Below are 14,113 nucleotides of genomic sequence, written 5' to 3'. Positions count from 1 at the left end.
TGTATTCATAAGAAATTCTTCTTGAAATTAATTAGTTTTTCTCTTAAATTCAGCATGTTTAGTTAAAAGAAAGATAGACTGTAGATTAGAAGAACTTAGGCAACCCCTTTTTCATATTAACAAAAAAAGTAAATGGTCGAAACTCTACTAACACTATTCTAACAATAAGAATTTAAATTTTCCCGCCATTGGGTGTAACTAAAAATCGAGTATGGCAATGCTGCAGCTTAGTGGTGGGTTTTGGTGCATCGATAAATGTGCTAACGCCTTTTTTTTTTTGAATGTTTGGTGTAAGTTGCCAGATGGTAAACGCAGAAAAACGTTTTATTTCAAATTCTGAAGTTGATGAAAAGACAATTCTAAGAAAATAGCACAGCATTTAGGTGATTTTGGCAAACAAAGTATATACGCATTATTTACTTCAAACATTGTGGCGGGCAGCTACCAGATGAGCACTGTCATAGTCATAAAAAAAAACTGGTTTGACTGGTTTTTCGTCGTTCTTTGTTTGACTGCGACTTGTAATTGCACACTGGCGGGCAGGAAAACAAAGGAGTTGGGATGGGAAAACCTCCCCGCATCAGGAGTTCAAAAAAAAACAAAAAGAGCAGTGAAAACACGAGCTAGAAGAAAAAAACACCCCCGCAGAAGAGAGAGTCGTAAACAAAAACCATGGGCGTCGCTCTGCGAGGGGTTTCGCTTGTCATTGGAAAGACAGCTGATTGCGGCGCTCTCGCGCTCTCCCCTCGTTATCTGTGAGAACTAATACTAATCAGCGCAGTTCATATTTTCAACTTTCCTGAATTCATTTTCATTCCGTGCCATGCCAACGGCCGCTAAAGATCGCGCTGTTCTTCGGTTCTACACAAGATATAGCCATCTATATAATTACGCGCGGTAATTCTCAGTCCAGTAGCAGTACTGTGTGTGCGTGTGTGAAGTGTGTGAGCTGCACTTGGCGGCTTATCAGTTGTTGCATTGCCACAGTGATAATCGCTCGGAATCGAACTGAATATTTTTGTGGTTTGCCTTTGGTAGCCTTTGGCCCCCATCACCCCTACACCCGTCGCAGCCAACACCCATGTCCCTGATAAGCCGCAAAATGCCTCAGAACCTGATATACTTTTTAGTGAGCACTACATACTAAACACTTAGTTAGGCTGTCTACTACCAATCGCGAAAGACGTGGAAATGAAGGAGGGCCCAATAAGTCGGCGGCTAGGTTAACACACATACACTCGCAGATAAATCAGCTGCTTTTTGGGGAGCAGGGCATGAAAATAGGGCCTAGTGCGATTAAAAGTGCGTCTCACTTACTCAAAACAAAGGCTAAAGAGAGCGACGTGCTAAATTATACATAAATACACACGATTTGCATCATAAAGAAGAAGATCGAGTGCATTTGCGAGCGCTACACAGCAAAACCAAAACAAGGGGCATATCGACTTTTGGAGTCACTTCGAAGCCACATAATATATTGTGCATTTGGTAAAAAAGGAATAGAATTATAGAGCTAAAATTAATATATAAAAGAAATATTGTCTTTACAATATATTGTAATTCCATGAAAAGTATTCATAGGCCGGACCGCATTTGCTGTAGCGCAATAATCTGGTGTCTTCCCTCCTCCTCCCCCGCAGAGCACGTTCTTTGTGAGCGGCGACTCTACGTGTGGCAATAACAACAAACATTGTTTATGCCAGTGGCGTAGAAAGGGGGTTTTGAGAAAATGTAGATACTGTAATTTGTCGTATGTGTTTACTATGCCCGCATGTCTTCAGATACACAAATAATTTCAAAATTTAACTCCAACCCCCTTGAATAGGTTTTAAGTCCGCCCCTGTGTGATACTCTCTCGTTTTACATGTGAGACCATGTGTGTTGGTGCGCTATTCTTGTTTTGGGGCATGGTCTGATTAGCAACAGGCGACCGAGTGTTCTCCGCCGTTCGAATTTTTATTAAATGGGTTGTCTGCCGGTCTCCCAGAGCCCTGCCCCCTTTAAGCCCCCCTCCCCAACGCCCTTGGCATAGGATAGAATGCGAATGAACTCACGCACACATAGACACGCGGAGAGCGAAATTAAAATTCAAATGAGCAACAGGCACGCACACACTCAAACACCGCGAAATACAAAATATTATTTATTCAAATTTCTTGACGCGCCTCAAAAATTAACGCAAAAAGCAGGCCTACGACGAACAAACGGAAAGCGCAAATTAAATGGAGAACGCAAGCTAAAACAATATAAGAGATAACTAAAAGTGAAACCGAAGTAACAAAAGTGCTAGACAACATATAGAAATCTAGAAATCTTGAAATCACGACATGTCCAGTTGGAGTTTGGCCAGTGCCGTGTCGCCAAATGTCACCGGTGGCGATGTCATCCGGTTGAACCACCTAAAGTCCAGCTCGGAAACGCATCTGCCATCGCGGGGATCTGGAACGGGGTCTGGAGCACTACCACGTCCCACGACACCCGTGCCCTCCAAGAAACTGTCGTCCAAACGACCTCCACACTTGACCCTCAACATAAAGGCCAAGTCCCACGATGCTCCGCTGGCCGAGACGGAAAACACGGTTCTCTCGACCAGTGAATCTGTCTATGGAACTCCGCTGGGCGCCACACCCGTTTCGTCACCTGCCAACCAAAGTCAGCGCAGTCAGGCGAGCCAGCATAGTGACGAAAGCCGCAACACCAGCAGCACCGCCACCAGCGGAGGATCCATATTCCCCCACGAACAGTACAAAACCATCAAGAAGATCAACATTGGCTTCGAGAATATACGCTACACTACCAAATTCGGAGTCTTCCAGAGGGGTAAGTGCTTCCAATCGGTCCTTATTCGGAGGTGATCTTTTTGAATTTGGGATAGTCTTTGGATTAGCCATATCTAACTATGGAATTAGGGTGGAATATCTTAAATAACTGCTGGTTTGATAGAAAAATGAACTTACCATACTATAACAAACCCTATTGACTGTTTAGTTTGGTCTTTTAAACAATCTTGACATTGAAAAACAAACCCATAAAGTTTGTGTTTGTTTTGCTCAATTGGAAATAGGACACGCGCCACTTTGAAATAAAAATTGTATAGTACTCAGAAAAAAACAATAATATTGATCCATTTATAAAGTGTGTATTTGGAATGCTAAGAAATGTTCGAAACTAAGTTAAGTGGAAAGTGTATGTTAATACTTTGAGAGCTCTTATGTAAACAACAAAGATTTTGATATTTGCCTGACAAGACATAGTCTATCTATATGGATATCGACACTCTGAGAAGCGATCGTTTCATGTATACTAAATATTTTCGGTTCAAAGTTTGGAGTCCTACTTGAACAAAAAGCTGTCATCTGGAGAGCATTCCCCCCAAGGTCATTAAATGGCTTTTTTGCTCCCAGTCACGCATTGTCGGCAATTATAATTAAGGGCTGGCTATATGCTACATATATGTACATGTATGTGCATACTAGCGTGGCAATGTCCAGTAAACCCAATTAAAATCAGCCAGTTCTCTGACACTCGAATGAGTCTTTTAAATGAATGGTCAAATAAATGGCTTTAATGCCAAAACAAAAATAGTGCTACAATTATTTAAATCGTCAGCACTTAATGCTGTGATATCTGATAATGTTTCGGTTCATCAATCTCGACATAAAGCCAGATAAAGCTGCACTTAGGTAACTTTGAGATTAGGACACTTGCGTAGTATCAACTTCTTGGGGCAAAGTCCGGCTTGCAGGAAACAAGCTGGGCAAAGTGGGGAATATCGGTTGCCTTTATTGGATATATGTAACCATCTGGGACTCTTCAATTCAGTATATTGACAAGCTGCTGATTGGGCGAATCACTGGGTTCAAAGAGCCTCTTAAATTAAATTGAACATATCTTGGGCACACGCAGAAAATAAAAAAGTGTAGTTGCAGGGTTGGGGTCAGGTGATTTTATTTAAGCAGAGCCGATGGTCCTATATGCACATCGTGTAGTGTGGCGGCTTTACTGTACTGTTTGTTTACGATTCGCCCATCCCACAGTTTTAATGGCGATAAGAAAGCCACTTACAACATGAATACAGATAGTTGATACTTCTCTGGAATACCATTGGTTATCGTGCATACAAGAAGGGACATTTAACATGTGACTCACGCTAGTGCACCACTGATAGATAGGCATTCCCGAAAAGATATTTCGTCGAGCAGTGGCCCAATAGAGTATCCCAGGTGACTAACGTTCTGAGTCATTCGTGTATCCGATTATGATCCTGGTGGAAATTATGACACGTGAATTTTGCTGATTATATGCACGATAAATCATAGGCAGTCATTATGGGGGTGATTACCATGAGTTCGTGTTTTGGATAACCAGTGCTTTGTGCTGCGTACAAGACTAATTGAGGTGGATAGCTCCATGTGTCCTATCCTGCGTAATTGCAAGTCACATTAAGTTAGTACACTCAAAAAACTTTCAACACAGCCCATTTACCGATTCGAAGGCGAAGCATAACGCAATCCAAAGTGTCCCCAATGTTACTCGTGTTTCATATCTACAAACCGCTTTATCGCCCACACAACAATTGATAATAAAATGTACAGCGTGTATAACATACATCAGTTCTTCACCATTAATGTATTTTAGATTATTCAAAGTCGGTAGCCGGTGAAAGCAAATAGATAGTTGGGAACAAATGATATGAGAACTGAACGACATGGTTATCATTACAATTCCCAGGCATGTTATTATGACGGCGAATAAAATAATACACCATATATGTATGCCCCAGTTAGATATCTGATATGAAAACATTTTATAGTTGTTTCTTCGCGCTATGAAAGAAGGCGCAAGCGTTTTAATTGAAGTCACTTAAATTGCTTCTTAGATTTTCCGTTGCTCTTCGCGTGTCGTCTTCATTGACTCACTAATTAAGTGAATTTTCTCATTTTCCCTCTTAAAGCGGTGGAGTCTGTTAAATATATTTACAAAAGATTCCGACTTTGGAACAGACTTTGGATATGAGTCAGGTGATTTGAGATTGGAGCTTCCTATTTCAATTAAGATTTTAGCACGCTTTGAATGTAATTGCTAGGTTCAGTTTCCTGACTAATACAATGTAGGCCTTTTAAAATTACCGGAGATCTCTGGTTGTGCGTGCTGAGAATTTTAGGAGGCTTAAATAGATACTTTCGCTTTCTTGCAAACAATTAGATACTTCTTAATAAAGTAATAAGTTTAAAAGTAAATTTAACCAGAAACTTCCATATAAGGCTTATTGCATTCTCAAAATTGTATTTAATTACCAGCGCAATTAGCAATCAATTTGATAAGAAAGCAGATCCAATAACTCGATGTGACGAGTTGGTAGTCCAAATAATATGTAATATGTTGTGTAAATATGGGACGTGGTCAGATGCAGGTGGTGCTCATAATCCCCCCTTACCAAATGCACTTCCAAGTACAAGGCCATAGAAAACACTGATAAGGAGGCCAACTCCAGTGGAAGTGCAATAAACATTGCTCGTTGTACACCTGTTTGCCCAGCGATGAGTCTAGTCTAACATCTGGCCCACGGCATTCAAAAAAAGGCGTAAAGGCAGTTTAACGACATTTTTGGTCATAGAACTTGAGTGCGATAAGATTCGACTGCGGAGTGATTGATAAGTGGGCGCGCAGACCCCTCAAAATCTAAATTGGACAGGAGCCATGGCTAATCGACAGATTAACCGGGCACATTCGACATTTAGAATGGGCGCCTACAATGTATTTGGCCCAGCGAAACGAACCCCTCACAAAATTGAACATATTGAACTTAAGGTTTATAAGGCATTATCATCCAGCCACTGGGGATTCAAGAAAGCGTGCAAACCGAGATTAGACAACATTGAACGCCAGTAATCGCGGGCATTGGGATTTCCTTATCACTCGGGATGTACGAGTTAAGTTAATGTGGGGCACTCTACATATGTGGGAATTAAATAAAGCAAAGTCAATCGGACTTCGTTTGCAACTCATTAATACCAGATATTGCTCAAAGTCATTCATGTTCTTATGTAAAGCAGTCACCCTCAATATTTTATGAAATAATCTTTAAAACAACGTATGAAAATCGTGAACTAATCTAGAAATTCAAATAGTGACACTTGGAGTTTGATTTAACACTTTTAGTGAGTAATCAAATTAAGCTGAAATTCTTGAAAACTGAGGTCTGTCAATGATTAAGTAAGTTTATAGAACTGACTTACTAATCAGCCATAAACCAGAACAATAAATGTAGTGCGACTTCTTGAGATTAAATGATTAAAAAGTACTTTTTTAATTTGTAGTCTTAAAGACATAAGTTTCGCTTTAATTTTCATTTCTTTAATTTTCCGATTCTTACAGAAACCAAGGATGTGCTAATGGGTTTAACGGGCTACTTCAAGTCGGGAGAACTTAGTGCCGTTATTGGACCCTCTGGAGCTGGAAAGAGTACTCTGCTCAACATTCTGTCAGGATACACGTAATATAACCTGCATCCTGATATACTTATATCAAACTGAGCTAATATTTTATTGCAGAACATATGGCTTTACGGGGGATTTCCGGGTCAATGGCAACAGGCGGGATTTAAAGGCCTTCAAGTCGAACGTGGCGTTCATCCGCCAGGATACGAGTCTTCAGGCCTTTCTCTCCGTCAAGGAGGCGATGCATTTTGCAGCCAATTTGAAAATCGGCACTCACATGACACATAGCGAGAAAAGAGAGCGGGTAAAGTGCATTCTGGAGGCCATCGGTATGTACGAAAACCGGCATACCAGGACGGGGCAGCTAAGTGGAGGTCAGAAGAAGCGTCTTGCTATTGCACTGGAACTGGTGAACAACCCACCGGTGCTGATCCTGGACGAACCTACAACGTATGTTATTGTTCATCAACACGTAGATAAAAACTAATGAAATGTATATACCTTTCAGTGGCTTGGATAGTTTCACCTCCAATCAGCTGATAAATTTGCTAAAGAAGCTCGCCATCGAGGGACGCACAGTCATCTGCACAATCCACCAGCCAAGTGCCTTGACCTTCGCCATGTTCGATCATCTGTATGCCATTGGCGAGGGCAAGTGCATCTACGCAGGAGGAGCCCAAAACCTATTGCCCTTCCTGGGCGCCCTCAATTTGCACTGCCCGGAGTCCTACAATCCAGCGGATTACTGTGAGTTTACGGGTTGGTAAACTCCGTAGGAGATGGAAAATTATCAATATTCATCTAATTAACAGTAATGGAAATAGCAACTCATGACTATGACACGGCGGAAGACAATCAGCTGGAGAAGCTGGTGGCCCTGATGGACAATGGTCGCAATGAGGATTACAGACAGAGCAAGACTGCGCGAGTGGCCCAACTGGCGGCCATGAAGAAAGTTGGTAAGTCAATGGGTAAATTGTAAGTATGCTTCAGTGGCTAACCAAAAATTCTTTGTAGACCAACTTATGGCAGCGGGACTGATCACACCGGTGACAGCACCTGTGATGTCCACATCCGTGCCAGCGCATTTCATGCAGGGCAACACCTTCAAGCCACTCACCCCCATCAATGAACTGTCCTCCCGAGTGTGGGACAGCCAAACGGCGGGAATCGGAAACGCTGGCAGCTGTTGTAAGCCGAAGAAGAAAAATAAATCCAGGCCAGCTATAGAGTTGGATCCATCGCATCTGTGCAAAAGACAGAACATCTACGCCACTCCGTTCTACCGACAGTTGAGCATTCTGCTTGTGAGGACATTCCTGCTAATTTGGCGGGACAGTTCGTTGACTACGATGCGCTTCGCTATTCACCTAATCACAGGCATCCTAATAGGAACGCTGTACTTTGGGATCGGCAACGATGCCGCCCAGACGTTAAATATCTTCCGATACCTCTTCTACACAATCATGTTCATCATGTACTGTGCGTTCTCGGGCATACTGGTGAAGTGTAAGTATGGAAAGTGAGTGAATGGAAAAGTAGTTATCATTCTATCGCCCGCAGTTCCGCTGGAGTTCCCCATTGTGTCGCGGGAGCACTTCAATCGCTGGTATTCCCTGCGGGCGTATTACGTAGCCATCACCCTAGCCGACCTGCCCATCCAGATCATTTGCAGTGCCCTGTTCATAGTGCCCACATATCTGATGACCCAACAGCCGCTGGAGCTCTGGCGATTCGGAATGTTCTTCCTGATTGTGTTCGTTACGGCTCTGGTCTCGCAGAGCATTGGCTTGGCGGTGGGAGCAGCACTGAGCCTCAAGCTGGGCTCCATTCTGGGACCCTTCTTCATCTGCCCGTTCCTCCAGTTTAGCGGGTTCTTTCTGATGGAGAAGGACGCTCCGGTGTTTTTGCGCTGGATGTTTGACATATCGTTCCTCAAGTACAGTCTGGAAGGGGCCACGATGGCCATTTTTGGATACGATCGCGAGCCCCTGGCTTGCAATGAGCTCTACTGCCACCTGAGGCACCCCCAGTTCATACTCAAAAGTCTGGACATGGCCAACGGAAACTATACACTTGCCCTCATCTTTCTGTTCGGCGTTTTGGTCTTCCTGCGCATCCTGGCGTTCTACATCATGTCCTTCCGCCTCAGATTGTTCAGATGAGACCCACGTCTCGAGCGACCAAAGGAAACCTGCCACATTCCGCCGACAGTTAAATGTTTTACTTTTATATTTGTGGTTTCTATTTAAGCATTTATTCGAGAGAAACATATGTGCCAAAGATTGGTGAAGCCGGTAGAGCGTAAGGAAATCGTGATATATATCAGAAACACAGGATCATAGAGCCCTCACACACACTCAAACACACAATGACAAGCATACACACACGGCGGTAACCGAGATCAATAATTGTAAATAGAACATTTTTATAGCATAGCATATAAACAATTGTATTTTTGTAACGTATTAATGAACCATTATTGACTAGTTGTAAAACTGGCCTGATTTTCAGGCGTCAGCTGCGAGTATACATTTGAAAATATTATTAAAATATTTTGCCATGAAATCCGAAGATGTCTGTTTTAATTGTTTCTCTGACCTTTAATTGTTTTAGTCTATGAATATTTACATTAAATGTTTTATATATATAAAGTTCTTATTTCTGTAACAGATCGCAGAAGTATGCCACGAATTGCGATCAAACTTGATTGCAACTAAGTGCACTTCAAACATGTTGGCAGATGAATTGCGATTAAAAGCAGTAGCCGGCTTTCGACTTCCGAGCAATTGAAATCAGTCGCGTTTTGAATATCAACAGAAAGTGGTCGGCAACTGGGGATCGCACTGTCTCTCTTTCAATCGGTTAATGTGATCACGACTTGAAATCTTAATTGACGAGAGGCGTTCGAAACAAAATGTATACAAAGTCGCGGTCAAATGTGATAAAATATCGATATATGACCATAAGACCATATAATTAAGTATATTAATAAGCATTATTGAATGCAAACTTGGAGCTGCGAACACATCAGTGAAAGCCTATGCAAACCAGTTTTCCAAGAAAATAAGTCGTGCAATTAGAAAATTACAATCACCAGATTTTACAGTAGTGCATATTGACTGACTGCTGGAAAAGCAAAAGTTCCGGGCAAACTGAAATCATTAATAGGCACCAGCTGTGCGAAGTCAAAAATTAACAAAGGCAATTATAGAGCCTAACTTCTATTATAATACGCAGATTGGGCTCCACAAGTGCAGTCATGTAAATGGGTGTGTATTACCAGCGGTCATTGTTTCGCGTTGAATACTGTGTATCAATTACCCAGTGGCGTAGGCCAATCGTTAATTTCACTCTCTAAAGAAGGTCATTTGGTTTCTATAGAATCGGTGCTCACTTTCAGGCGGAAAATTGAAAAAAGTAGGTTTCATGTAATGCAAAAGTAGTCCCATGGGTAAGAGTCTAATTAATTAGGCTATCAAAATCTTTGGAATTATACCCGCATTAATATTCCTATTCTATTCCTCGGGAATTATCGCTAAACTATTTTCAGCCCACTAGTTATCTACTCGCCTGACCTCGGACAAGATCCCATCGATACGGAGTGGGTGGAACTGCAGTGGATTGGAGAGCCAACTCATCGGTCGAGCTCATGCACGTTGTTGTTCAACAAGTTTGTTTGAGGGTTAGACGACCTTGATTCGATCCATCCAACTTTGGGCGATAAGATTATCCGCGATCCTCCTTATAAAAGTTAGGCGAAAGCTTCGAAATGTATCAGTCATTAGGAACAAATATGTTCTGCATTTATTAAGAACTCAGCAGTTCACCGGTTTATTGACCAGCTTAACGATCAGTCCCGCGCATAAACCAAAGGCAAAAATCGAATAAAAAACAACTCGCCACTCGGGTATCTGGTTCGTTCATAAACAACAATCTGCTGCCGTCTAATGGCCGATAACGCGGTGCAAGCTCAGCCAAATGGTCTGGGCCCGCAAAAGCAAAAGGCGCTGGAGCTGCACTTTAGCCAAGTTAGCTACAGCTTAAAGGGGGCCACCAAAGGATCCACTCCCATTATCAACGAGGCATGCGGGGTCTTCAAATCGGGACGACTTACGGCCATTTTGGGACCCTCAGGAGCTGGAAAGTCCACCTTGCTTAATGCTTTGGCGGGTTTTAAGTGAGTAAGAAGTTGATTTGAAAATAGTATTATTATAATTGTATCTACCATTTATAGACTCCAGGGAGTTACGGGCCAGTTTCTGTTGAATGGACGCCCCAGGGATATAATGAGCTTTCGGAAAATGTCCGCCTATATTGCTCAGAACTTTGTGATGCTAAATCTGCTCACGGTTGAGGAAACTCTGCGAGTTTCTACAGACCTGAAGATGCCCAGTTCCACAGCTGCTCAAGAGAAACAGAAAATTGTATGCATAAAAGTTAAATAGCATATATGGTTGGAAAATCTAATCGTAAACCTTCCAGATAGACGATATTATCGACATACTGCAGCTACAATCCTGCCGCAGGACCCTGGTGAAGAATTTATCCGGAGGCGAGCACAAGCGCTTGTCCATTGGCATTGAGTTGGTAACGAATCCGCCCATTATGTTCTTCGATGAGCCCACCAGCGGATTGGATTGTGTGGGCAGCTACCAGGTGATTTGCCATCTGCAGCGACTGGCGCACGATGGCAGGATAGTTGTTTGTGTGGTTCATCAGCCGGGATCGCGACTCTTCCAACTCTTCGATGATGTCCTGGTTTTGGCTCACGGAGAGGTCCTTTACGCTGGGGAACAGCGGGAAATGCTGCCCACTTTCGCACAATCCGGCCACATCTGTCCACAGTACTACAATCCCGCGGATTTCGGTATGTTTTGTCCTTAATCTTTCACCTTACCTAATGTAGTTCAATATTTTTAATAGCCCTGGAAGTGTGCAGTCAGTCCTCCACCACAGAACGCTGTGAATCGCTCATCACTCAGAACAAGATGATGCACAGCACCGCCAGTAATGTTGTGAAGCTTCAAGTGGATGAGGAGAGTAAGTGATGATGGCCGGCATAGTTCTCAGGATGGCTTTTCTCATACAAGTCCCATTTCCGCGCTCCTGCACTCGTAACTTACTATCTTTCCCTATTGCACTTCTATCTCCTCTGCTCTATCTGTCGACTTTCTGTGCCTGCTCTAATTTAATTCCAGCAGCCTTGATAGATGTCCACAAGGATGCCTTGGACTTGTCTCACCTGCGTGGTAAGGAGCAGGTGGGTTTCTGGACCCAGCTAAGTGTCCTGCTTCGTCGTCATCTGCGCTCCATGTCCAGAGATATGGTAAGACTTGGCTTGAAGCACTCAACTATTGTATAGCTTAAACTATTCCGTAATCTTTCAGTTTGCTGTCCAAATGCGTCTGGTGATGCACGTGGTGGTGGCCCTGCTCTTGGGCGTTGTCTACTGGCAGATAGGTGGCGATGCACAGAAAATCGTGTCCAATGTATCCTGCCTGTTTTTTGTGATACTCTTCGTGTTCGCCGGCAATGCCATGCCCTCGATCCTGCTGTGCATGCAGGACTCGGCGGTGTTCATCAGGGAGTACTACAACGGATGGTACTCCCTGGGAGCCTACTATCTGTCCAAGGTCCTGGCCGATCTGCCCCTGCAGCTGACTTGTCCCACAATGTTCATCAGCATCGGCTACTTCATGACGGGTCAGCCACCGGAATTCCAACGATTTGCCATGTGCTGGGCCCTGTGCGTGATGACCGCCTTCATTGGCCACTTCATCGGGGTGATCGCAGGCTCCCTGTTCACCATGCAGTTGGCCATATTCCTGGTGCCCAGTGCCACCATTCCGTTCCTCCTGTTCTCCGGCTTCTTTATTCGGCTGAACGAGCTCTCCTGGTTTCTGCGCCCCATCTGCGACGTGTCCTTCTTCAGGTACATCTTCGAGGGTCTGATGCGAGCCATCTATGGATACGATCGCGGGGAACTGGAGTGCTATGCCACAAGCAACTTCTGCTATTACAGAACGGCGGAGCAGTTCCTCAAGGACTTCCAGATGGAGGGCAATGAGTTCGATTGGGATATGGCTGTCCTGGGAATATTTCTCATCCTCCTGCTGCTAGCCTTCTTTGTAACCCTGAACGCAGTCATCCGGCGAGCTCTTCGGTGATATGGTTAGTTAGGAATCTGGCCCTTAACAAATGTAAGGGAGATTGTTAGTGAATGGCTAATAAAGTGTTACGATTGTTAAACTTTTTATCTAAAATTCTTTCTTTCGACACATTTTTTACATACATATTACATTGCTTATTATCTACAAATTAGTGGAGTCACGAACCGAAATACTTGAATTCGACATACAACTTTTATTTTGCTACCCTTAGTTAACAATAGATTACATTAAACATTAAACTTACCAAATATATATCTTATTGTAAGCCCTTCTTAATGCTTAAAAATATTTTTAATTGCTCTTCATGGCTTCTTCTCTTCAACGACTAGTTCCTAGAATTCAATCCCATAGAATTCCATGGGTTCGCATCAACTAACATGCTTGCAGTTTAAATGGAATATTAAATTTGCATTCATAATTTTCAATGCAGATCCGCTCGCTTTAATCTCTTTGATGTTGTATCCGACTGCCGACAGACTTATTTTCTGGCAGCGACATAATTCAAGCCTCGAAAGCGCCGTTACTTGCAGCCAAAACACACACACTCTCACCCACACAGACATGGAGCATATAGGCAAGGACATCTTAGAATTTGGGCTGACTTACTGCCGCTGTAGTCTGAAGTCCCGTGGCCTTTCTGCATCTTCGACACTTTTGGGCTTTGGCCCGAAATGCATTTTGCCAAGCTTTTTGTGCCGTCTGCGAAACTTCCGGTGGAAGGGGCAGAAATTCCATTATTTTACCCGCAGTCATGTTGCAAATAGATAGCAAATTCGTTTAGGAACATTTCCCTCTGAGCTTTGCACTCAGAAATATATGTGTTTGGCTTGTGAGCGAAATCAATTAGCGTCCTTGGGATCGGCGAAAGCCCTCAATTTAATTATATTTAATGAGAAGCCACCTGTAAGCCCCTTTTCAGAGAGCCATTGCCCCCGTCACATAATCAATTTAAAGAACAAACAATTTGGGCAGACAGCAAACGTTGGCAAAGGCAAAAATAAATTTTAAAGTGAACTGGAATATGTGCAAAATTTAAGCAGCCAATCGAAAAGTTTGGGCCTCTTTTTTGAGTTGGCAAAAGCATATGAAAAGTTCTTGAACACAGTAAATCCCCAATGACCCAAATAGAAATGCTGGCGAACAAAAACTTTTTTGGGTGTGAATGGGAAAATGCGGACACGTATTCAGATTCGTAGGTGGAAATTTGTTAAGCATGTACTGGTGGGATCAAAAATTTGCGTTTTAATAACATATACATAACGTAGTGAAAGGACTTTTGAAAACGAAATGCATCATAATGTATTCACAAAGTGAGTACATAATTTAAGTTTTGTAATGTGTCCATACATTCATACATGTCCAATAAACCATTAATTTATTTATTAAACCCTCAATGGACATCTGTAAACAAACATATAGCTGTGAGTAAATGCATCACTGCAGACAAACAAATTACTTTATGCAACTTTATAAATGGTATCACAAACTTGCCATGTTTTC

At 42.8% G+C, this 14,113-nt stretch overlaps 2 protein-coding genes across 5 annotated transcripts; both read left to right on the top strand.

The window, feature by feature from the left end:
* Positions 1-812: 812 nt before the first annotated feature.
* CG9663 (uncharacterized protein) lies at positions 813-9,017 on the top strand. The gene is made up of 8 exons (NM_134916.4): positions 813-897; positions 2,190-2,820; positions 6,379-6,496; positions 6,555-6,890; positions 6,949-7,187; positions 7,253-7,399; positions 7,458-7,949; positions 8,004-9,017. The coding sequence occupies exons 2-8, from the start codon at positions 2,328-2,330 to the stop codon at positions 8,603-8,605; spliced, it is 2,427 nt and encodes an 808-aa protein (NP_608760.2). The 5' UTR covers positions 813-897; positions 2,190-2,327; the 3' UTR covers positions 8,606-9,017.
* A 219-nt stretch (positions 9,018-9,236) lies between these two features.
* CG9664 (uncharacterized protein) lies at positions 9,237-12,698 on the top strand. Of its 4 annotated transcripts, none has more exons than NM_164532.2 (7): positions 9,237-9,359; positions 9,994-10,620; positions 10,678-10,867; positions 10,926-11,310; positions 11,367-11,483; positions 11,642-11,769; positions 11,831-12,698. In NM_164532.2, exons 2-7 carry the CDS (start codon positions 10,391-10,393, stop codon positions 12,608-12,610), a joined length of 1,830 nt encoding a protein of 609 aa, NP_722889.1. In that variant the 5' UTR covers positions 9,237-9,359; positions 9,994-10,390; the 3' UTR covers positions 12,611-12,698. The 4 variants fall into 4 exon arrangements, with proteins under 4 accessions (NP_722889.1, NP_001245853.1, NP_722890.1 ...); NM_001258924.2 differs by having other exon boundaries at positions 9,237-9,860; positions 11,645-11,769; NM_164533.3 differs by having other exon boundaries at positions 9,237-9,894.
* The last annotated feature ends 1,415 nt before the right edge of the window (positions 12,699-14,113 follow it).

Source organism: Drosophila melanogaster, chromosome 2L (assembly GCF_000001215.4).
Source record: "Drosophila melanogaster chromosome 2L".
Taxonomy (NCBI): Eukaryota; Metazoa; Arthropoda; class Insecta; order Diptera; family Drosophilidae; genus Drosophila; species Drosophila melanogaster.
The sequence above is the reverse complement of the archived record's forward strand: the minus strand, read 5'-3'. Positions and strand labels throughout refer to the sequence as shown.

Coding starts and splice junctions, on each gene's coding strand:
- CG9663 (NM_134916.4), top strand. CDS start 2,328: ATGTCCAGTTGGAGTTTGGCCAGTGCCGTGTCGCCAAATGTCACCGGT. Junction 6,891..6,948: donor ATCCTGGACGAACCTACAAC/GTATGTTATTGT, acceptor TATACCTTTCAG/TGGCTTGGATAGTTTCACCT. Junction 7,400..7,457: donor GGCGGCCATGAAGAAAGTTG/GTAAGTCAATGG, acceptor AATTCTTTGTAG/ACCAACTTATGGCAGCGGGA.
- CG9664 (NM_164532.2), top strand. CDS start 10,391: ATGGCCGATAACGCGGTGCAAGCTCAGCCAAATGGTCTGGGCCCGCAA. Junction 10,621..10,677: donor AATGCTTTGGCGGGTTTTAA/GTGAGTAAGAAG, acceptor TACCATTTATAG/ACTCCAGGGAGTTACGGGCC. Junction 11,311..11,366: donor CTACAATCCCGCGGATTTCG/GTATGTTTTGTC, acceptor TATTTTTAATAG/CCCTGGAAGTGTGCAGTCAG.